Source organism: Canis aureus, chromosome 32 (assembly GCF_053574225.1).
Source record: "Canis aureus isolate CA01 chromosome 32, VMU_Caureus_v.1.0, whole genome shotgun sequence".
NCBI classification, from domain to species: domain Eukaryota; kingdom Metazoa; phylum Chordata; class Mammalia; order Carnivora; family Canidae; genus Canis; species Canis aureus.
The window spans coordinates 14803106-14827050 of NC_135642.1; the positions used below are offsets into that span (position 1 = coordinate 14803106).

Sequence of the window (23945 nt, forward strand, 5' to 3'; positions counted from 1 at the left end):
GGGCCGGGCGAGTTGTTGCCGGAAACGAACCCGGACCTGAGGCTGCCGGAAGCGGAGCGCCCACTGCCCTGCGGCCCTGGCAGCCGCCTCGGCCGCTCTCGTCCGGAGGTTCCAGGCGATCTCCTGAGATGGCGAGCACAGCCGCACCTACAGCCGCAGTCCCCACCCTAGATCCGCCTTTGGAGCAGATCCGGCGCTTGGCAGTGGAGCTGCGGTTGCTCCTGCCTGGCGTGCGGGGTGAGCTGACGCCTTGGAGGCTGGTGACGGCAGGGGCGGGCTCGGCTAGGGACGAGGCCGGCGGGGGCGCCGGCGGGGGCGGGGGCGGGGCCGGGGCCGGGGTGGCTCCGCTTACCTGTGCTCTTCCTTTTGCCACCCCCGGTCCACGTACTACACCGGCTACAGTCGGCGAAGCCCGGGAGACCACCAAGGAGTTTAATGCTGAGACGTTTTGGAGGAGACTCAGTGAGTGCCTGTCCTGTTGGGGACTTCTGTTTCTCATCCCTTCCAGGGTACTGACGACCCCTTTCCCTCCCGCTCCCCCCCTCCCCTCCCCCCGCCGCATCCTCTCAGTCCTTTGCACTTCGGAGGTTGGGATATGAAACACTGATCCGGGGAGGTGTTTTTGAGGCTGACATCTTCAAAGTCCATGCAGCAGCTGCAGGCTTCTCCTTTTGGCGCTGACAACACGGCCCCTCCCCTCTGTCATCCCTCAGACCGGGCAGCAGAGAACGTGTCGAGGGAAGCCACGACCCTGACTGAAGTCTTCTCTCGAGTTCCACTGCCCTCTCCGCAGGTGGGCTTTACTTTCCTGGAATCCTTGTGCTTGCCTCGTTGTTCATTAGGGATCCAGTCGTTTTCTTTCCACCCTTTACACTGAAGCCAGGGGGTTAATTTTCCACACCTGTCAAGTAAGATTGCGGTTCTCACCTCGCAGGGGTGCGAGGTTGCCAAGGGCAGTCAGCCCCTGGCAGGCCGTGCTCAGGTCATTCAAATAGGTATTGGTTCAATCTGCAGTTCATCCTGGTTATTTCCTTTCTGATAAATATTTTTTTTAACACTCGCTATTTGCTAAGTGTTTTCACATACGTAATTCCCACCTGACAGATGAGTAAGCGGGCTTAGAGGCTCAGGTTAAGGTAAATAAGAGTGGAACTAGCATTTAAATTAGGGCCCATGATGTCTAAACGACACCTTTTCTGTTATGCTACATAATATCCTTTTTGTATTGAATTGCTTTTTATATTTAATCAGTAACATATATATACAATATAAAATTCAGAAGATGTCAAAGTTAAGTGTGCTAAAAAATTTATATTTCTCCTCCCCAGTTACTTTTGTATTATTCCATATATATTCGATGCACATACACACTCATGTGTATATGCCCGCTTCTTTTTTACACAAATGATAGGATACTATAAACTATAAACACTTTTCTGGACCTTCCTTTAAAAAACAATTAACAACATGGCTTGCACATTGATTCTTAGCAGCACATATGAAGTTGCTCAGTTCTTTGTAATGCTGCATGGTATTCAATAGAGTGTATATAACTATAATTTGTTTAATGATACTTTATGTGGACATTAAAGCTCTTTCCAACTTGTAACTATTATAAACAGTGCTGTGTAAATTGCCTAAGACAATCTTTGTATATATGTATATCAGAAGTGGAATTGATGGAACAAGAATTTATGCATTTTTATTTTTATTTATTTATTTTTAAAGATTTTATTGATTTATTTGAGAGAGAGCACAAGTGGTGGGGAGGGGCAGAGGGAGAGGGAGAAGCAGACTCCCCACTGAGCAGGGAGCCCCATTCTGGGCCAGATCCCAGGACCCCGAGATCATGACCCTAGTTGAAGGCAGATGCTTAACCAACTGAGCCACCCAGTCACCCTGAATTTATGCATTTTTAAATAACCAGTTATTATAAAATTGATGAAAATAAACATGTTGGCTATGACTATGCTTTATGCTATTTTTCCAGAACTAGGTATACTTAATTTGAGAGTAAGATTATTTTAAAAATGGCATATTCATTGCCTTATTTGGTTTTAATAATCAGTGGTTTGATTCTTTTTTCAATCTATATATCCAGATGTTTTAAAATGGAAAAAATATTCTTTTGCTGCACCTACAATAAGCTCTCCCTACCCCCTCCCCCCGCATAGGTCCCAGAGAACTGTGATAAGAAAATAAGAAATGAATTGTTAGAGAGCATTTTAAAAGCTTTGCTTAAGAAAGTCAATATTTATTTCAAAAGGAGTAATATTACCTTATTTTTATCTGTTGATCCTTTCTTTCAAATATACTTAGGACTTGTTGCTAAAATTCACAGCTAGTAGGACACTATGAGGAGCAGCATAGAATTATTTTTCTGTACATGCTCAGGACAGTGGGTTCACTCATAGGTGAAAAGTTTTAGTTTTATTTGAGTTATATGTATTTGAATCCCATTTGCTTTCTTAGGATCTTAGCATGTTAGTCTACTGAAAAATGGTTTGTTTTGTTTGTTTGTTTGTTTGTTTTAATGTTTTTGGATGTTGAAACAATGTTACATTGTCATAAAAAGTTTTAAGCAGTTACTCTCAATCACTGTACTTATCTTCCATCCTTGACTGGTAACTGTTCATAGACTGGCACCAATCTGTGGACCACATTTTATATAGCACTGGCTTAGAATTTAGCAGGAAAGTGAGGACAAGGAAGATAGGAGAAAGCCAGTGACTACTTGGAAGGAAAATAGTCAACATTGAGCAATATAGGTTCTATGCTAATTACCTTTAGGTATATTGTGATTCTGTTAGAGAAATCAGACACCTGGTTAATGGTCTAAGGGTTGGCAAACTCTTCTCTAAAAAGCCAAATAGTAAACATTTTAGGCTTCATGGGTGAACTAGTTAACTTTGCCCTTGTAGCGTGAACACAGTTGGAAGTAACATGTAAACAAGAGTGTGGCTGTGTGCCAGGAACACTTTATTTATAAAAACTGGCAGTGGACCTAATTTGGCCCATAGGCCACAGTTGCCATCTCCTGGTCTAAGATACAGTGAATACCTCACAGTAGATCATGAATATCTCAAGATACAGAGTATTAGCAATAAGATTTCCTCCTGTTTCTTAATGCTTTTTTTGAGTTGTCACCTCATTCTCTGATGTCCAGCTAACTACTCTTGGCTATACGGCAAGAATAGCACAAAGCCTAACTAAAAGGACTACAGAAAATGTTTGTAGATCATACTGTACAGATGTCTACTCTCTTCTACAGTAGATGGGCTGATGAATCTTTTTTTTGGGGGGGGGGGCTGATGAATCTAATCTCTTTCTTTTTTTTTTATTCTGAAATTGACCCATCACCTCATAGGAAACCCAGAGGTTCTGTGAACAAATCCATACTGCCATCAAGGAAATCATTACAGTATACTATTCACTTCCCAAGGATCAAGGTAAGCCAATGTATATACAGAAATGTTTGGTTATAGAGTATATCTTTGCTAATATGACAGCTTCTGTCCTGAAACTTTTACCTTTTCCTCAATTTGAGCATGTAATGTAACTTTCTCCCATAAAATGCACTCAAGGGTAATTCTATAACATCAGTGACATCCGTAAATAAGCCTTTATGCTAAGGTATGGATGCTGTATTACCATCTTCCCTGCTTTGCCTGACTGTAAGGCTTTTAATTCTTACTGGCTACCCCATCTCTAACTCATTCTAACGACTATGGATGCTGGATCTATAGGGGCCTCCCCAGTCTCCTCCACCCATATTACATCCCACCCTGTTTCTGAGCTCCCTTACAGGTTAAATGACCTCTGTCCCTGCCCATAAATTAATGCTTTGATTATGATTGTGCCAAAATTATAAATGAATACGTGTCTCCTGGATCTTCAGGGTTAGTCACAGATGGTTTAAACTTCAAGTGTTTCATCCACAGTTATCAAGAGACCATTAACCTTAATGAATATATACATGCTGTCATGGAAAGATTTTGTTTCAGATCTTTCTCATTCAGCACTCAGTGGGAGGAACAAGAAAATGATATGGGGAAATACATAAGACTTGAGTTTTGTGTTGGCACTGCAATTCAAGCATGTGGGTGCATGTTACCTCAAGTTCTAAAGGGCTTAAACTCTTGAGAAAGCAGATGGTGACTTCTGGAAAGAAGACCAGGCTACTTAGTCTTTGGGTTTCTTTAGGAATCACCCTGAGAAAGCTGGTACGGAATGCCACTCTGGACATCGTAGATGGAATGGCTCAACTTGTGGATGTGCTTTTCATAACTCCAGCTCAGAGGTAGTGATGCCATAGTTTGGGTTGTCAGTTAATGGGATTCCTTGCTTCAGGGAGGGGAAAAAACCTCATTTCAACAAGAGTTACTAACAGCTGTGAATGATGACTCGCAGGAAGGAGCTTTTTAGGAAAGAAGAACCTTGGTTATTGATATATCCTTATTGATTTCCTTTCTCCAGCCTAGAGAACAGTGACCTTATTTCCTACAACAGTGTCTGGACTGCATGCCAGCAGGTACCTCGAATACCAAAAGGTGGGTAAGAACTGGAAACGGGCCATTGACTCTGCTGGCCAAGGCAGACAGTTCTCTCATATCTCATTTCTAGTTTTGTGACATGTAAGTATTTTACTTTATAGTTTAGTGGAATACATAGAGTTTATCACCAATATCAAAAGAGAAGTATTAATATTTTTTTCTTAGTGTTTTTAGTTCTTATACTTTTTTTAGCCCTCTTTCTGTAGCCCTATATAGTTGAACAGATGTGGTTTGTTCTCCTGGTCCTGCCCCAGGAGCAGTATTATGGGACACACTGAAGCACTTAGGAGATAGTGCCAGCTAGATCAAAAACAGTGTTCGTCCAAGAAGACCACAATGAGAAACATCAAGGGACCATTTTGTTTCTTCTTGTGGTGAATGATGAAAAGCTTTTTAACTCCTATCTGAGTACCCAGAGGATGGGTGTTAGAAAACTTTTACTTTAGACCACGCTCTTATTGACTGTCCTGGGTACTCTCCTCAAATGCGAACACTGTTGGTTGTCATTTGCAGGCTTGACAGAATTTTGAGGTTTCTTCTCTAATTCTAGTGCTTCTGATTTTTCACTCATAGATAACAAAGCTGCAGCCCTTTCAATGCTGACGAAGAATGTGGATTTTGTGAAGGATGCACATGAGGAAATGGAGCAGGTGAGGGGACAACTCCATGATAGATGAGACTATAAAGGAAGGAGATGCCCTGGGCATTGATTCAATAAATCCCATCCTCACTCCTGGATTTCAACTCCCATCTTCTAGCCCATGCCACTGTGTGTTTTAGTACCGTTCCTCTCTGTCCATTACTGGGCTAGGAGAGTAAGAACGGAGTTTAGGAAGTGATTCAAATTGGTGGCCGTTGGTAGCTGGCTTGACGTTTTTGGGATAGCTTAGATATGATGCTGTAAGTATAATAGGCTCTTTTTTTTTTTTTTTTTCTTTTTGGCATGTCTTAGGCCGTAGAAGAATGTGACCCATACTGTGGCCTCTTAAATGACACTGAGGACAACTCTGACAACAATGGTGATGAAGAGAATGATGGGTTGGGGTATCCAAACAATCGGGACTTATATTGGTCAGAAGAAGATCAAGAGCTCATAATCCCGTGCCTTGCACTGGTGAGAGCATCCAAAGCCTGCCTGAAGAAAATCCGGATCTCAGTGGCAGAGAATGGTAAGAAGGATCAGGTGGCCCAGCTGGACGACATTGTGGATATTTCTGATGAGATCAGTCCTAGGTAAGCAGGATCCCCACTTGAAACGTGAGCATCAGCATATAATATCAGCTTGTGCTGTCACCCCAAGCTTTTCCCAGTTTTTTGAAAATTTTCAACCTACAGGAAAGTTGAAAAAGTATTGCAGTGAACATCCATATAGCCTTCATCTAGATTCACCTGTTGTTCACATTTTTTTTTCCAATATTGGCTTATTTCTCTATGGATAGATGTGCTATTTTTCTCCTGAACCATTTGAGAGTAAGTTGCAGACATCAATGACATGTCACCCATATATAGTTCAGCATGTATCTCCTAAGAACATTCTTATTATTACATCCAAGAAATTTAACATTGATTACAATAATATTTATTTATTTATTTTTTCTATTTTTATTATTATTATTATTTTTTAATTTATTTTTTATTGGTGTTCAATTTACTAACATACAGAATAACCCCCAGTGCCCATCACCCATTCACTCCCACCCCCCGCCCTCCTCCCCTTCCACCACCCCTAGTTCGTTTCCCAGAGTTAGCAGCTTTACGTTCTGTCTCCCTTTCTGATATTTCCCACACATTTCTTCTCCCTTCCCTTATATTCCCTTTCACTATTATTTATATTCCCCAAATGAATGAGAACATATAATGTTTGTCCTTCTCCGACTGACTTACTTCACTCAGCATAATACCCTCCAGTTCCATCCACGTTGAAGCAAATGGTGGGTATTTGTCATTTCTAATAGCTGAGTAATATTCCATTGTATACATAAACCACATCTTCTTTATCCATTCATCTTTCGTTGGACACCGAGGCTCCTTCCACAGTTTGGCTATCGTGGCCATTGCTGCTAGAAACATCGGGGTGCAGGTGTCCCGGCGTTTCATTGCATTTGTATCTTTGGGGTAAATCCCCAACAGTGCAATTGCTGGGTCGTAGGGCAGGTCTATTTTTAACTGTTTGAGGAACCTCCACACAGTTTTCCAGAGTGGCTGCACCAGTTCACATTCCCACCAACAGTGTATGAGGGTTCCCTTTTCTCCGCATCCTCTCCAACATTTGTTGTTTCCTGCCTTGTTAATTTTCCCCATTCTCACTGGTGTGAGGTGGTATCTCATTGTGGTTTTGATTTGTATTTCCCTGATGGCAAGTGATGCAGAGCATTTTCTCATGTGCTTGTTGGCCATGTCTATGTCTTCCTCTGTGAGATTTCTGTTCATGTCTTTTGCCCATTTCATGATTGGATTGTTTGTTTCTTTGGTGTTGAGTTTAATAAGTTCTTTATAGATCTTGGAAACTAGCCCTTTATCTGATATGTCATTTGCAAATATCTTCTCCCATTCTGTAGGTTGTCTTTGAGTTTTGTTGACTGTATCCTTTGCTGTGCAAAAGCTTCTTATCTTGATGAAGTCCCAATAGTTCATTTTTGCTTTTGTTTCTTTTGCCTTCGTGGATGTATCTTGCAAGAACTTACTGTGGCCGAGTTCAAAAAGGGTGTTGCCTGTGTTGTCCTCTAGGATTTTGATGGAATCTTGTCTCACATTTAGATCTTTCATCCATTTTGAGTTTATCTTTGTGTATGGTGAAAGAGAGTGGTCTAGTTTCATTCTTCTGCATGTGGAAGTCCAATTTTCCCAGCACCATTTATTGAAGAGACTGTCTTTCTTCCAATGGATAGTCTTTCCTCCTTTATCGAATATTAGTTGACAATAATATTTAATATTCAAATTTCCTCCATTTATTTCTAAAATGTATTTCATAGCTTTTTAAAAATTTTAATCCAGGGTTCTATCATGGTGTTACATTGTATTTGATTGTCATCTCTTGCAGTCGTCTGGTTTGGTTGTCTCTTGCAACTATAACAGTCCCTGTCCTTTTTAGTATTTTTTGACATTTACTTTTTAAAGAATCTACGTCAGTTGTTTTGTAAAATACCCCAAATTCAAGATTCATGTGATTGTCTTTGTCATGATTATAGATTATATTCAAGTTAAATATTTTTTTGGCAAGGATATCATATATTTGAGTGTTTTATGCTTCTCATTGTATCATATTGGAGAGGCATGTAGTGTTAAGTTTCTCCCATTATTGGTGGCACTAAATTTCATCACTTGGGTAAAGTAGTGCCCACCTGAGTGGCATTCCATGGATGAACTCCATTTGCATCAGTTATTAAATTGATGGTTTCAGATTTTCCCTTTTTTAAAAAAAATAGAGCACCAAAAGCACTGAGCAGGGGAGAGGGGAGGGGCAGAAGGAGAGGGATTAGAGAAGCAGACTCTGCTGAGTACTGAGCCCAGAGAGGTGGGCCTCGATCTCCCATCTCTGGCCTGGCCTTAGAGATCATGACCTGAGCCAAAACCAAGAGTCAGATGCCTAATCCACTGAGCCACCTAGACACCTCCAGATCCTCTCATTTTTAACTGAATTAATCATGTCCTATCATATGGGCCAAGGGAGTTTTTTCCTCCCAGCTTCCTAGTGAAATGGCCTGGCCTTAGAGATCATGACCTGAGCCAAAACCAAGAGTCAGATGCCTAATCCACTGAGCCACCTAGACACCTCCAGATCCTCTCATTTTTAACTGAATTAATCATGTCCTATCATATGGGCCAAGGGAGTTTTTTCCTCCCAGCTTCCTAGTGAAATGGGGTCTATACATGTTTAGTAAATATCAGTTGAATTGATTCTAGTTGCCCAATTTAAGGAATTGATAGGAATTTAAGGGACAGTTATATCCTCACTGGTCACTCCTTAATTGTGTACTGGAAATTACCCAGTTGAGCTTTGTTCCTTTTTTTTGTTAATGATTATTTTTGTTTTCTGCCCTTAGTGTGGATGATTTGGCTCTGAGCATATATCCACCTATGTGCCACTTGACTGTGCGAATCAATGTAAGTACCAACTTTGAAGAAATAGCTAGTGACTCTACTGGTAGGATTTCACTAGCCACTAGTATTTCCTTTAATCTCTAGGGAATATATTTATTTATTACACTTGGATGCGAGTACAACGATAATGTCACAGTTCTTACCTGTATTTCTGTTCGATAAATATTTATAATATTTATAGTTATAATAGCCATGAGTTCTGGTAGTACTCTCTTCTGTAACAACTTGGGTAATCACTTAGAAAAACCCAAAGACCTTAGAAAATGCTACTTTGAAAAGAAAGTCTGAATTACCACAATACTTTAGGATCCTGTTAACCTAAAGTCATTATTCTGATTTCTAGTGTGGGCAAAAATAGTGTCCAGAAACAAAATCTGTTCTAATATAAACCTATTGGATGATCTAACTAGAGGGTCAAACTCTTTGTAAAAATCTGATCTTAATCGTATTCTTTCAAGTCCTGGGTTCTGTGCTAGAGATAATTCTATTTTCTTATTTTTAGAGACTCAGATTATCTGTATAGTTATTGGAAAAAGAGGTAAAACTGCCAAATGGCTTATTATATCTTACATTCAGAATTACCAAATCTAAAAATATTTGATAAATTAGGTAGTGGAAATTAAATTCATCAAATGTATCTTTACAGTATGTAAATACTTTAAAGTAGAATAGGATCCTTTCGGGTGTTAACTTTTTTTTTCACATTCACTTTTTAGAAATTGACTTCCTAAGAAATAACATTTGGCAATATGCCTTGTCAATTACCCCAATAAAAATTTTAAAATTTAAAAATAAAATTTAAAAATTTAAAATATATTGGTGGCATACAATTCCTTCATGTTATCTTGTTATTGGTATGCTTGAAATTCTGTGCATAGATTTTTTTTTTTAAAGTAACAGCTGTTTGAGCTATATATTTGGAGCTATCATCAGTTGGGGTAAATTCAGGTTATATTCTGATTTTTTCTAGTTTTTTTAAATTTTAAAGTACTAAAACTTTTTTAAACTTATAAAAATATTATAGCAATAATATTAATAAGATTTTGTAAAGAGAGAAGAATCCTATAATCCTACCACTCTAATCCAATCAGAATTTTTGTTTTGGAAGTTTCCTTCAGGGTTTTTGTTTTTAATAGGTTTTTATTACTTGAGTCTTTTAATATATGTTAGCTCTCCTTCCCTTTTTATGTAGGGCTCAGGGTAAGTAACTTCTTTGTTTCTTTTCTAGTCTGCGAAACTTGTATCTGTCTTAAAGAAGGCACTTGAAATTACTAAGTGAGTACGAGGACTTCTCTCCAAATAGCTTTTTTGAGAATAAGCCCATCCAGTCATTCTCAATTCCCAAAGCCCCATTTCAAGAAGTGGAAGAAGGTGGGTGTGGTGTTTTCTTTCCACTTCAGTTGCAGAGCAGCTTAAATTCTACAAAGAAACTTGCCTTGTCTTACTAGTTTTCCTCTATGCTCCCTGGTGAGAGTAGATTTTCCCTGGACAGTATAAATTTAACCTCTCTTTTTTCCTCATTCCACTTGCAGAGCGAGTCATGTGACCCCACAGCCAGAAGATAGTTGGATCCCTTTACTCATCAATGCTGTTGACCACTGCATGAACAGAATCAAGGAACTTACTCAGAATGAACTTGAATTGTGAGTTTTTAGGCTCATTTGTATTCTTTTCTCTCCTTCCCTTACTATCACAGGTAGCCTCTGAAGTCTGCTTTTAAAACAGAGCTAGAATGCTCTCTAGATCAAAAAGGAGTTCCTGTCTATACTTGTTCAGAGACATTATTACCAAAGATTATTGGTTAGGCCAGACTGGCAGTTATTTATAAACTGTATGAGTATGATATATTTTTCTGTGCTAGATAAAAAAGGCAATTGCATGAGTTTGTGTTCCTGAATGGTATTTCAGAGATTCCTGCAGAAGCTGCCTCATTCCCTATTTGCAGTAAAGTGTGTTGTTTGATGTTAAACATGTTGTTAGTCAAAAAAAAAAAAAAAAAAAACATGTTGTTAGTCTTAATAAAATGCTGACCTGCTGGTAGTTCAATAAGTATTCTTCCAAAGTTTCTTTCTACCAGAAATACAATGGATTCAGACTAGCATATCGCCTTTATTTGGATTTATAGGTCTAAAGATCTGATTCTGATCAGGACTGAATTTAGAACAAAAACACTTGACTTTAATTTATTTAGAGATGACTTCAAAGCCCCGTTGAGTGCTTCAGTGTGTTATATAATATCCTTATTCTTATAATTAAGTCCTTCTGAATATTATTGCATCCATGCTTCTAAAATTATTTTTTTGGTATTGAGCTCACATATTAGGTTTGTCCACTTTATTGAGCAGATTTGTTTTTCTTACATATGTTTGTATTATTGTTATATATTACATGTCTCTCCAAATGTAAGTACAAAATTTTTATAAATCAAAACTTTGTAAGTGTATTAAAATAGGTTATATAATTTTAAGGGCCTTTTCAGTTTAAGGGCCTTTTCCTTTTGCACAACCATCACCACTTAATTATAATTTTGCATGTGTCTAGAAGATCACATATTGGAAAGCAAGATAAACCTGTATGATGTGTATTCTGGTGACCTGACTTGGGTTTTATGCATGTACTGCGGGTCTCCACAACATCTAATGCCAGTCCTTTTCCTTGCATAGATGTAACTTAGCCCATCTGCCCTTCCGATGTCTCCATGGTCTTTTTAGGTATAATCAGCTATAGCAGTCATTCTTTTGAGCAAATAGTGTATACTTGGGTTGAAATTCCTTATGTCAAATGAGTTTTAATTTACTCTTATCAAGTGCCATTTTGTACTTGTAATAAGAGTCAGAAAGAGAAGGAACTAAAGTCAGAGAGTGTCAAAACAACAAGTAATGTAAACCAAAAAAAAAAAAAAAAAAATATATATATATATAACTTTGTACAAAAGGAGTCTAGTTCTTTTATTTTCTCTTCAAGGGCTGGTATTCTATATACGTAATAGTTTTCATATTTCTCTAGTGGGCCAAGTTCATGTTATCAACTTCAGACTTTAATTATGAGATACTTAATGGAGGTTTAAGCAGGAAGTTCAGAGGCTTCCACGATGACGTTTCTGTAGTTGGTTAGGTTCTGGAACAGATTGCAGTCCATTTCCACAATGAGCCTCTGGAACCCCACCTGTGTTGGTGTAAACTGAAATTGGGTGTGCAAGATGTTTCCGGGCCACACTGTAGCTAATCTGAAATAAAGGAAAAAGCAGGTGGTTGTTCTATCCCATTGCTTTACTGGTCCCAGTGACTCTTCCCTACTTGAAGAGGTGAACTGTGAAGAAATCAACATTTAAGTATCTTAGTGTTTAAACAGAGGAGGTTTTCAGGGGATGAAAGATAAGAGCCTCCCTCTGGTGAGCAGCTGCATGGTTAAGAAGAGAAACATCCTATTCTGAGGGCTTCCAGGCTACATCTGTTATTTTATCACCAATGACTTCAGTCTGGTCCCACTCTTGGTAATAGTACCAAGGCATGTTTGGAAAATCTGTAGTTTTGGACCTCTCCTGTTGCTAAGTGCTGTGAGGGTACAGTGAATATATACAGAAATTGTCAGCATGCTAACAGGTGGTGTTTGGCACCCTATCAGTAACCTCCTGGCCTGCCCATGGACCTTCTTACATTGACAAAGGGAGGAGCACATTTCCTTGGAGGAGCTTTCCCCTACTGTTGATCTGGGATACCACAAAAGTATAGTTAAATGTTGGCAGTCCCTCCTCTCAGTTTATTGGCAAGAGTGACTCATTGGGTTTCATAAGGCTGAGGCAGTGGCTCAGTAACCAGTCAACTACCAGGGATTTGAGGAGTAGGTACCATGAGCTCTGAACTGTACACTGTGTTTTCAATAAGGGGTGCTATGGACACAATGAGGGAAGAAGAGATAATGAAGAAAGATAGTTGCAACATCTGAAACCAACAAGGGACTCATACAGGGAACTCCTACAAATCAACAAAGAGAAAAGGCAGGAACACCAAAAGGAAAAAGGGCAAAGATAAGAACAAACCTTTAACAGAGGAGGAAACAGAAAAGGCTAATAAAAATATGAAGAGTTGCAAATTAAAACAATAATGAGATAATACCTTATTACTATTAGACTGGGGAAACAGAGGAAGTTGAGTATTGCCAAGAGTGGAGAAATGGTAGGAATATAGCAACTCTTCTAGTGTTGGAGGAAATGTGGACTTCTGCAGTCATTCTGCAAACAAATCTGATAGTACCCAGTCAAACCAGGTCATATTCTGTGATATAATAATTCCATTCCTGGGCATACCTCTCCTTCCTCCCCGGCCAGAGTTTCAAACTATTATGTAAGATGTGTGAGGGTGTGCCTGGGTGGCTCAGTTAAGTGCCTGCCTTCTCTCAGGTCATGATCCCAGGTTCCTGGAATTGCATCACATGTCAGGCTCTGCTTAATGGGGAGTCTGCTTCTCCCTCTGCCTCTCCCCCTGCTTGTGTTTTTTCTCTCTCTCTCAAATAAATAAAGAAAATCTAAAAAAAAAAAGATGTGTGAGGATGTTCATTGCAATAATATTTGTGTTCCAGAGTTGGAGGCACTCTGGGTACCCATCACTGTGGAATGGAGTGGTAGAAAGTATGGGATATACAGGATAAAGCATTATGTTGCAGAAACAATGGGCTTAACATATGTGGATGAATCTCAAAAACAGTTCTGAGTTAAAAATAAGGAAAATTAAAAAAATAAGGAAAATGGATTAGACATAACATCATTTACGTAAATTAAAAATACAGGCGTATGAAGCACAGGACACATTTTACACATGCTAATGAAAGGATGCACATACAAACAAAAGAATATGAAGGGTGGTGGTAGGAATAGGGAATAGGAATAAAAAGAAATATTTAAACAAAATTTTATATTGTAGTAGTCATTAGTAGAATGCAGCTCTTTGTCTATATCAGAAGGCAGAATACCTGTGACATTCTCTAGTACTCAGACCTAACCTCCATGCCTGCAATTATAGCAATACCCAGGCTCTCCCTGCATGATCGGAATAGCAATCAGGGTCAGGGTCAGGTGGATGCCCTTGGGGGCACATAGCCTCCCTCACTCCTGTCTACCAGGATGAGAGAGGCCCTAATCCTTTAGTTCAACTTCAGAAGAGTTTATTCCCTGTCTCTATGGACACAGCAAAAAGACAGGCATTAGTCGTGGGTAGGGACCCATCTCAACTGCCTTACTGACCAGCTGAGATGTTTCAGGTAGATGAGAAGCTCATAGTCTCTTACCTGTACCTTCTCTCTCTGTAAATGAGCCCCCTTCCAAAGATGGAGATCACACAGTCCTTCATGGGAATGTCTAGGAAGTTATGGAGGCTAACTGAAGCCCTAAGAAGTTGATACTGCTCTGCTGTCTCTGGCATCTGTGGGAAGAGGCAAAATCTGGAGCGGATGCCAAGAGCACAGAGCCACAGTTACTGCTTCCCCTCCCAAGCACTCGCCCTGTACTCCCCTCAGTTATTCTTCTGTCTCTGCCATCTGGACCCAAACTCCACACCTGACTTCTTTAGTCCTCTATCTGGTCTTCCTGCACTTATTCTTACCCTTACCTTGGTTAATCCATGGCCATCTCTGATGTTGCCTCTCCTCCACTTAGAAACCTTGGAGTGGTTCCCATTGTCCTTAGAATTCAGCTTTGGTTGGCATTCAGAGTCTTTCATGGTCTGACCCCAGTCCCCTTTTCCAGCCTCACCTGTTCTTCCCTCGACTAAGTGACATCCCAGCATCCCCCTCAGACTTCCCCTCTTTTGGGACTCCCTGTTAAGTCTTCTTCCTGCAATGGCCTTCCTCAACCCCAGCACTAAAGCTTACCTATTTTTCAAGGCCCAGCATAAATGCCTCCTCCTCCTATTAAGTATTCCTCAAACCCACCAGCTGAAATTAATCCCCTACGTCACTTACCTCATAGTGACTTTGTACCTCTTTTGTCTTTTTACATAAAAGACCAAACACTGTGTCTCCTTACTTTAATATAATCTCTTTTAGGGCTGATACCAGATTGCATTCATTTGGTCAGGGGAGACATGTGAAAAGAGGACTAGATCAAGAGCCATAAGCTTCTAAGACATCCCATTTTCATGATCATGAGTATGATCATCTCTAGGACTGTATTCCCATCTGAATAATGAGAATAGTTCCACCTCATAAGGATTTTGTATTAAAAGAAAAGGTGAAAATTCATTGGCATACATATAAAGTTCTAAACAAATATAGGCTAGTATTAGCCATCTAAATATGGAGGCAAAAAAAAAATATGGAGGCAGCAATGGTGAGGCCCTGATTTTTAAAATACTTCAAAAAAATAAGTTGGAAGATGTAAACCTTAATAGCATATGTAAGAAGCCATCTATTTCAAGAGAAGGAGCTCTCGAGATAGTATTTTCTGGCAATCCTACAACACAATTGTTCACCCTGAAGTGTGAGGGGCTCTTGATTCCTTCTGAAACAGGAGCAAACAAGAGTGATTTGGGGAAAGGTTGGTGCCTACCTCAATGGCAAGGTGTGGTCTACAAATGGCAATGTCTTCCTGAGCAAAGCAGCTGAGGCTGGATGCAGAGTGTGTTACTGTGGCCATGACTGTGAGTCTCAGGAAGCTGTTCTCTGGTGGGTTTTGATCAAAATGTAAGAAGGACAGATTGCTGGTGATACTGTTAACTGAAACATAGGAGAGATGGAGTTAGTGCAAATCCTAAGTGTGTGTGCCTTGGCCACAAGCAATATTACACACAGTCCAAAGGAGTAAGTGTCTCAGCGAAGCCAGAAAGATGCCTCATTTCTCACAGCAATTTCCAACTTGAATTCACTCGAGGCCCCACCCCCTGCCACTATCACTGCTTCTGCCAACACTCTTGGCAGATCACCTCAGTGCGGTTGTGGAAAGCCCCTGCAAACTAGAACAAGTTATGCTCTCCTGGCCTTGGTTTCCTCGTCTAATAATAATGCTACCGGATGGGATGGCTTGTGTTAAATGAGATACTGAGGTGCTTATCTCAGGCCCCACTGCACATTTGTTGCTGTATATATGCTTACTTAGTTTCTTCTTCTCTGCTTCTGTTTCCCATTTGCAGAGGAAATGAAGTCATCCTTTATTGTCAAGCTTACATTCCTATTCCCAACCCATAGATACAGTCATCAACCCCTGCTGCCATCACCCTGAGGAAGATGAGGTGTCCTCCCTTTGCAGGTCACAATCTCCACTTTTTAAGTCTATGCTCTATCCTGACCTTTCCCCTGCCTGCTGTGTAACTTTTGGGCAAATTAGGTAACCTCTCTATGCTTTGGTCTCCTTACCTGTAAAGTGGGATAACAGTGGCTGTTGTCTTAGAAGGTTGTTGTAAGGATAAATGAGATAATGCATATGGAACACTTAACACTGTTTGCCAAAAATAAGCTACAGTTACTCTAGTTGCCTTCATGTCCCCCAAGCATTGCAGCGTCAATTATAACCCATCTTTCCTGAGGCTTCAGTCTTTCCCTCTCTGTTGATTCTTTTCCTCAGCATGTAAGCCAATTCTGCTGTCTCACCTTAAATAAACAAAAAGATACCCTCCCCCTACCCAGTGTCCCTGCCTGACCACTCAGCCTGTCTCCTTTTTCTGTCGATGCTTCCAGGAAGGACTGCATACATGTCTTGCTTCCTCAACTCTCCATCAGTTTAATCCCCAGGAAGTTGGCCTCTGCCTTTGCTTCTTAGTAGGACTACTCCCTTAGTCTACTTTTGGCCTTGACATCTCATGCCACTCTGCTGCCCCTGCTAGGTGCTCCTTCCTCTCTTTGACTTCTCCATTTCTCTTGCTCCCTGCTCCTTTCCTGCCTGCCCCCTACATGCTGGTGCTGCCTGGATTCCCCCTTCACCCTCCTCTCTTGCCACAGCCCTTCTTCTACCCCCAGGAGCTCATCAGTGCCCTGACTTGCCAGTCCCCTTTGTGTTGGGATTCCCACATCTGGTCTCCAACCCAAGCTTCTATCTTAAATGCCAGGTTTAAGTTTCAGCTGCATACTGGCCATCTCTGGGAAGTCTTATGGACTTTCAAACCCCATGTGCCACAGACATCATCCTTTCCCCTACACTTGCTCTTCCTCATTTTCCCAATTCAAGAGGCTCATCCAAACTGGAAGCTATCCTCTCATTTCCCCCCAACACATATCCACAAGTCCAATCTATCCTACCTCCTTAATATGTCTTCATTTCAAGTGATGCTAGTCTAGTTTGTCCTTCTTGAGTATTTATTACAAAACCTAACCTCTGATCCAGTGAGTCTCAACATTAGATGTATATTAAAATCATATAGAGAGCTTTATAAAACAATCTCTACGCCAGGCGAGACAGATCAATCATATCAGAGTCTGGCAGTGAGGTCTAGGCAGCAGTATTTTTAAAGTACCCCAGGTGATTCAACATGTAGCCAAGGTTGAGTCATTATTCTAATATGACCCCTTCCTTCCATTCAAACAGAAATTCTTTTCTTAAAATGGATTTCTGGGGGATCCCTGGGTGGCTCAGCGGTTTAGCGCCTTCCAAAGCACCTGCCTCCAGGGTGTGATCCTGGAGACCTGGGATCAAGTCCCACGTCAGGCTCCCGGCATGGAGCCTGCTTCTCCCTCTGCCTGTGTCTCTGCCTCTCTCTCTCTCTCTATGTCTATCATGAATAAATAAATAAAATCTTTAAAAAAAATAAAATGGATTTCTGATCACATTGGCCCCTCTAGTTAAAAATTTTCCCAGTTTTCCCACTGACCGAAGAACAAAACTCAAACTCCTTGGCATGATACACAAGCCCCTGCATGATCCAGCCCCTGCTCCCCTCAGAAAGGGAACGTGGTGGAGAGATTGGAAGCAGGGGAGCTGGTTAGAAGGCTGTTGCAATAATGTAGACAAGCTGTAATCCACTGATTCTCACTTGTCTGCACACTGGAATCACCCAATGAATTTAAACAGTTTTTGATGTTTGAATCCAACCATGGAGTTTCTGATTTAGTTAGTCTGGGATGCAGGCTGATCATCAAATTTCCCCAATTCTGGTACACTCCCCAATGCAATTCTGATAAGCAGCAAAGTTTGAGAACAACTGCTTTAGTTCAGGAACTTTCAACCCTAGGATAATATAGGGAGCTTTTAAAAAGTACCAATTCCTGTACCCCATCCCAGACCAATTAAGTAGGAATTTGGGGGAGGAGGAAGAACCTGTGCACCTGTTGTTCCTTCTGCCTTGAATATTTGTGACTCACTTTTCTATCTGTCACTGCCCTTCCTACTCATCCTTTCAGACACAGTGCAGTCTGCTTTACCTGGGAGTAGTCTGCTCCAGCCTGGGTGAGATGCTCCCCTGCCATTGTGCTCTGTTTACTTTATCAAACAATTCTTTTCCTGCTTCTATAGTGCATTTACCTATCTGACTGCAGTTGGAATTGTGGAGGCTTTTTTCTATATGAAGCTCAATAAATATGTGTTGAATGATGAAGAAACAGAGGGCACACCAGAGGCTAGAAACCATATCTTCAGACCTTCAAGGTGCCCCATGGCTGCTGCCTCCCAGTGTGGCAGCAAGGGGTTGGGGTTGTCTGGCAGGGCCATACAATTACCCATGTAGGCATCAAGCATAGAGGACAGCTTCTTTTTCCAGAGCTCAGCAGCAAGGATGCCATTGTAGTATATCGCTTGTACACCAATTGCCAGCTGTACTGCCTTCTCCTGGTCACTGGGGTTAACTAAGTTCACTGAGAACTGGGCATTCCCGCCCAGGTATAGGGAGCTGGGTGCTTCCAAAAACATGTACAGAGTCTCAGCGGTCTTGAGACTAGGAGGATGGATGCCACTGTCTTTTTTATGTCCCATTCTCTCATCCTGGACTTTCTCCAACACCTCTTTTTCTTGAGGAGATCCTGCAATGGAGGAAATAAAGCAGGCCTCTTATCCAGAGGGTATAGACCCTTCTAATAAAAGTCAAAAATTAAGATTCATCTACCCACTGCTACTCAAATTCTAAAGTCACAAGAGTTTTACAAACCTCTAAGGCCACATTTAGCCTAAAAAAAAAAATCTGTCCTAATGTGAAACCTGAAAGCATAAAAATCCTAGAACATAGGCAATAGCTTCTTTGATACCAGCAAGAGCAACTTCTTTCCAGACATGTCTCCTGAGGCAAGAGAAAAGCAAACATAAACTATGGGGATTACATTGAAATAAAAAGCTTCTGCAAGGAAACAAACAACAAAATTAAAAGGCAACCTATGGAATGGGAGAAGATATTTGCAAATGACATGTCTAATAAAAGGTAGTATCCAAAACAAAGAACTTATAAAACTCACCATCCCCAAAATGAATAGTCCAATTTAAAAATGGGCAGAAGACATGACTTTTTTCCTAAGAAGACATACAGATGGCCAACAGACACATGAAAAGATGCTCAAATCACTTATCATTGGAGAAATGCAAATTAAAACTACAATGAGATATCACTGTGCATCTGTCAGAATGGCTAAAATCAGCAACACAAACAGCAGGTTTGGGTGAGGAAGTGGAAAAAGGGGAACACTCTTGAACTATTGGTGGGAATGCAAACTGGTGCAGCTACTGTGGAAAACAGTATGCAGGTTCTTCAAAAAGTGAAAAGTAAAACTACTCTGAAATCCAGCAATTGCACTAGTAGGTACTTCCCCAAAGAATACAAAAATACTAATTCAAACGGATACATGCACCCTGATGTTTTTAGCAGCATCTTCTACAACTCAGCAAATTATGGGAGCAGCTTAAGCATCTATCAACTGATGAATGGATAAAGATGTAATGTATACACGTGCACACACACACACACACACGTATGTTATTCACCCATAAAAAAGAATGAAATCTTGCCATTTGCAATGGCATGGATAGAGAGTATAATACTAAGTGAAATAAGTCAGTTGGAGAAAGGCAAATACCATACAACTTCACTCATATGTGGAATTTAAGAAACAAAATAAATGAACAAAGAGGGGGGAGAGAGAGAAGCAAACCAAGTAACAGACTCTTAACTATAGAGAACAAATAGATGGTTACCAGAGGGAAAGCAGGTGGGAGGACGGATGAAATGGGTGATGGGGATTAAGGAGTATACTTGTCATGATGTGCACCAGGTAATGTGTGGAAGTGCTGAATCACTATATTGTACACATGAAACTAATGTTACACTGTATGTTGACTAACTGGAATTTAAATTTAAAAAAAATTTTTTAAAGTCTGCATTGGGCAGATCCACTACAGATACAGCATCTCTTTCAAGTCACGCAAGGACCAAGTTCTTCAAGTGCTATGCATTTGCCCCTTGAATGGTGGGAGACCAAGCTTCTGGACAAATCATACTGACTCTGAGGACAGGTCTGCAGGGACTCACATCTTCCTAAGTGAAGGAGTTGACTTATTCCAAGGGCAGTGGGGGCCATAGAATATTCTAGAGCAGGGGAGTAACATAATTATTCTGTGTTTTAGAAAGCTCACTCTGGAAACTAAACTGGAAAGGGAACAATAATGGAGAAACTGGATCCAGGAGGTCCCGTTAGGAGGGCATCATGTTGCAGATGAGATGTTGAGGCCCTGAATTGTCTATAGGCAGTGTCGAAGGAGATGAGGAAATAGAGGTGGGAGTAATGTGGGGCAGTGAAGGAAGGAGAGTTGAGACAGGTGCAAGCCTTCTTGTTTGAACAAATAGGTAACAGTGGTGCCTTTAACCAAATGGAGGAAGCAACAGATTTGGGGTGCTGGAAGAGAAGGTGAGAAGGAGAGAGGAGAACGTCTTCTGGAAGCTGGGCTTGGTATTAAGTGTGTTGTTTTATAGTAGTGGTTTTCAACTGGGGGCAATTTAGCTCCCCAGGTGGTATTTGGAAAGACCTGGAGACCTTTTTGGTTGTCACAACCCATAGTGGTGTGGTGCTGGCATCGAGTGGATGCAGGCTGGGAATGCTGCTAATCAGCCTATGACGCATAGCCCCCCTACAATGAAGAGTTATCTGGCCCAAAATGTCAATAGTGTCAAATGGGGTTTAAAAAAACAAACAAACCCTATTTTATATGATGAAAAGAAGACAGTGACTCTGGCCTGCATCTTTCTGGCCCATCCCTTTCCCTCTATTGGCATTTCAGTGCTGAGAAGCCTGGGGCCCTTCCCCTGCCCAGTACCTTCAGGATACTTGTAGTTCTGAGTGATGTCCTCACAGCGGTCACTGTCCACACCCTTGGTGCTAATGTTGTTGCCAACATACTTAGTGTTGGAGTTGGTCAGCTCCAGCGCGCCATCCTCACGACACTTCCAGACCATGCATGAGGCATTTACTGCGGCAAAAAGGTCTGATACTGCAGGAGTCAGCCCTAGTGTCCCCTCCTTTACTGCTCTGACAGGGGCCAGATCACAGGACTCCAGGACTGAGGGAGAAAAAGGTCAGTGAGCAAGAGGAACCATGACTAGATCTCTCCCTGAGTCAGAGCTTCATAACCTCAGTCCCCATCCTATATCCTATTTTCCCTCCCTGAGATCAAGGTCAGGGGTCGGCACTAGGCAGAGTTTCTGAAAGGGCATTGCAGTGGTGAAATTCACAGTTATTTAGAGACAGCACTTTTTGGTCATGGCCTGTGGCGGGAGCCCTTTCAGAAAGTGGGCAGGTAGAGCCTCAGAGGAACAGAGTACACCAGAGTTCCTTAGCCAGCTCTACTATGGATATGATGGGAATAGGTCACCTTTATTGAACACTTACTATGTGCAGGCTCTTTTATTGTTCTGCTGCTGAGAAAGGAAGAACAATCCTTTTTATGGCTCCTGAAGATTCCTTCTCTGAGCTTGAGAGTATTCTGATACTCCCTTTATCCATATCCAGAACTTTAGAAATTCTACCCTACAAGCCCCTAACCCAGCACATCCACCAGCTATCTATAGACCTTTTACCCTTCATTGAGACTCTGCTCCCTCACCTGTTGCTCTAAGATAGGGTGAGTCTCCCCAGGGCCTTGGGCCTAGATGGCTAACACCTTTGTTCCCTTGAGCCCACTGGCTTCTGCTGGATGCTATCATTCCTTCCACTTCTCCTGTTTTAGGGGAGGCAGACCCCCTTTAGACCTCCTACTGCCCCTGTTTCTGAGGGACTCCTTCAGCTTGTGCAGCTTTGCGCAGCCCAGGATGGTACTGGGCCTACCCCCAGGCTTTACCTCCTCCTCCACTGGAAACTCTTGGGTACAGAATCTGCCATCCGTCATAACCTTGGGGCAAATCAGGCCGGGTCATCCAGCATTCTGTGGAAGTCTGGAAGATCCTGAAGGTACCAAAGTAAATAACTCAAGCAGGGAAAAAGTAGTCCTGAAGAGCTGAAGACTGACCAGCAACATCCTGCCTACAAGAGTTTGGAGGCCTCCGCTCTGCTGGGGTCCCTCAGGGTGTGTGGGGCTTGCCATGAGGTTCTACCATGTGGGCTTGGAGTCTTTCCATGTCTGGGACCTCATTCTCTTTGGGCTTCTCACCAGATTCTGCCTCTTGGGCCTTCTCCATTCTGAAGGGCCTCCTCATTGTAGTATTCATCTACAAACAGGTGTCCACCAGTTCCCTGGGCTGACGTAAATGTGGTAATGACGCGGGCAGGGATTCCCAGGCATCGCAGCACTGCAAGGGAGAGGCCAGAGTCAGGGGGTGCCAGAGAGGCCTGGGTATGTATAGCTAGTGTTTTCAGTGTCTCCTCTGGGCTGGCATGGTCTTAAATGCCACCTGACACTGTGGAAAGAAGAAGGGACTGGGACCCAGGAAGGGAGGACTGACATAGGCACGAGATGCAGAAAGGCCGAGAAATGAGGTACAAAAATTTTACACAGCAGGCAGCATATACAGCAGGGCGGGCTTACAGAATATATGACAGAGGCCTGGGGCTTGCTCTACTGGGGCTAGGGCAGGGGAAGTTTCAGGGAGAAAGCCACGGGGCAACCCAGAAGGCAAGTACAGTAGCCAAGGTGACCTGTGGGTGCGGTAGGCAAGCCAGCTCTGTACCTGTGCAAGCAACTGCGGCAAACACCCAGGCCTGACTATCATACACAGGTCGCCCTTGGCCTGTGATCCACTGCCGCAGGATGGGCACACTGCCCCGGCGTTTGTACAGCAAGACCCCTTCCTGGGTGGTGTCGGTCCGTGGAGTGGGCAGGACACTCTTCTCCTTGAGACCATGCAGCTGTTTGTGGAAAGGTATGGATGTTATGTGGGGCCCAGGACAGAATAGCCTCGGGGTGGCGGAGTGTGTAAGGAGGGCTTAGAATCTTCTGGATATTCCTGGACTTCACCCTACCCACTGGATTATAAACTCTAGGGGTGGGATCTGGGAAATGCTCCTTTTTATCTAGTCCTCTGGAAGCTGGGGTTTGTGGACTACAATGGCAAACAGAGTTCACATCAGAAGAGGGGCAAGAGAGCTGCCTCTCATTGGAGGCTAGTTTCACTGCTCCTTCACTTGCCTGACCCTGATTCCTTTGAGGTCATTTGCACTTGAGGCCTCAAGGCCCACTTATCCCAAGCTTCCTCCTCCTCACAGGTTGACCTGGTCCCTCTCCACCTCTTCAGAGGGGAGTCCAGAGGCATCAGCAGAAATGGGGAATTCATTATTCCTCTGAAAGGACATTAAAGAACAGTGGGAAGTGCCAAACTACCTTCCCAGTCTGTATGTTCTTAGGAATAATTTAGAAATGAAACAAGCCCCTTTGGCCACTTGAGCAAACACTGGGTAAGATAGGCTGCACCCTCTCTTTCCCCTGGACCTAAGCCTGCAGGTTGGGCTGATGGGATTAGGCAAAGGAAAGAAGAGTGCCCTGAGGAAATCCAAGCCAGTTTTAGTCCTCCTGGCTTGTGTCCCAAGGGATGACACTTCCCTTTGGTGTTATCTCCCTTGTGGATGCTATCATCCTCCCTCCTCCTTCAGACTTTGTCCAGGAACTGACCCCCATACCCTGGGAGAAGGGACCATTTGTGATTTGAAGATTTCCAGGGCCATAAATGTGACCTGCTCTGGCAAGGGCTCCTGTCTCATCTCCTCCCCACTCCGGCCTCCCCTCCCTCCCTACCTCACTCACCAAAGCGCCCAAAATGTGGGCCACATGCACGGGGTTGCCCCACTTCTCCACCTGCTTGTCCAAGTTCAGTAAGCCCAGGCTGAGGTTGATGACACCACACTCAAACTGTAAGGACCACACAGGACCGTGATGAAAGGCCTCTAGGTTGGGTACTTATAACCCAC

General features: G+C 42.3%; 2 protein-coding genes across 3 annotated transcripts in view; one reads left to right on the top strand and one right to left on the bottom strand.

Annotated features, from left to right (window-relative positions):
* CCNDBP1 (cyclin D1 binding protein 1) lies at window positions 1–11588 on the top strand. The gene is made up of 11 exons (XM_077880821.1): window positions 1–237; window positions 403–462; window positions 714–793; window positions 3368–3449; window positions 4204–4300; window positions 4477–4550; window positions 5127–5203; window positions 5506–5786; window positions 8597–8657; window positions 9883–9929; window positions 10187–11588. The coding sequence occupies exons 1-11, from the start codon at window positions 129–131 to the stop codon at window positions 10299–10301; spliced, it is 1083 nt and encodes a 360-aa protein (XP_077736947.1). The 5' UTR covers window positions 1–128; the 3' UTR covers window positions 10302–11588.
* Window positions 11247–23945, bottom strand: part of EPB42 (erythrocyte membrane protein band 4.2) — a 19914-nt gene continuing 7215 nt past the window's right edge. The window contains exons 5-13 of one of the 2 annotated variants that reach the window (XM_077880819.1): window positions 23782–23886; window positions 22712–22889; window positions 22195–22333; window positions 21886–21989; window positions 20866–21108; window positions 18291–18590; window positions 15196–15362; window positions 13938–14071; window positions 11247–11880 (exon numbers count right to left, since the gene is read on the bottom strand). In XM_077880819.1, coding sequence (XP_077736945.1) covers window positions 11718–11880; window positions 13938–14071; window positions 15196–15362; window positions 18291–18590; window positions 20866–21108; window positions 21886–21989; window positions 22195–22333; window positions 22712–22889; window positions 23782–23886 — 1533 coding nt within the window. In that variant the 3' untranslated portion in view covers window positions 11247–11717. The remainder of the gene's footprint in view (window positions 11881–13937; window positions 14072–15195; window positions 15363–18290; window positions 18591–20865; window positions 21109–21885; window positions 21990–22194; window positions 22334–22711; window positions 22890–23781; window positions 23887–23945) is intronic. The other variant, XM_077880820.1, reaches the window with a different exon arrangement.

Bases quoted from the DNA above. Each gene is read 5' to 3' on its own strand.
- CCNDBP1 (XM_077880821.1), top strand. From the start codon at position 129: ATGGCGAGCACAGCCGCACCTACAGCCGCAGTCCCCACCCTAGATCCG. The intron at 3,450-4,203 runs GTAAGCCAATGT...GGGTTTCTTTAG, and splicing joins TTCACTTCCCAAGGATCAAG to GAATCACCCTGAGAAAGCTG. The intron at 4,301-4,476 runs GTAGTGATGCCA...TCCTTTCTCCAG, and splicing joins TTCATAACTCCAGCTCAGAG to CCTAGAGAACAGTGACCTTA.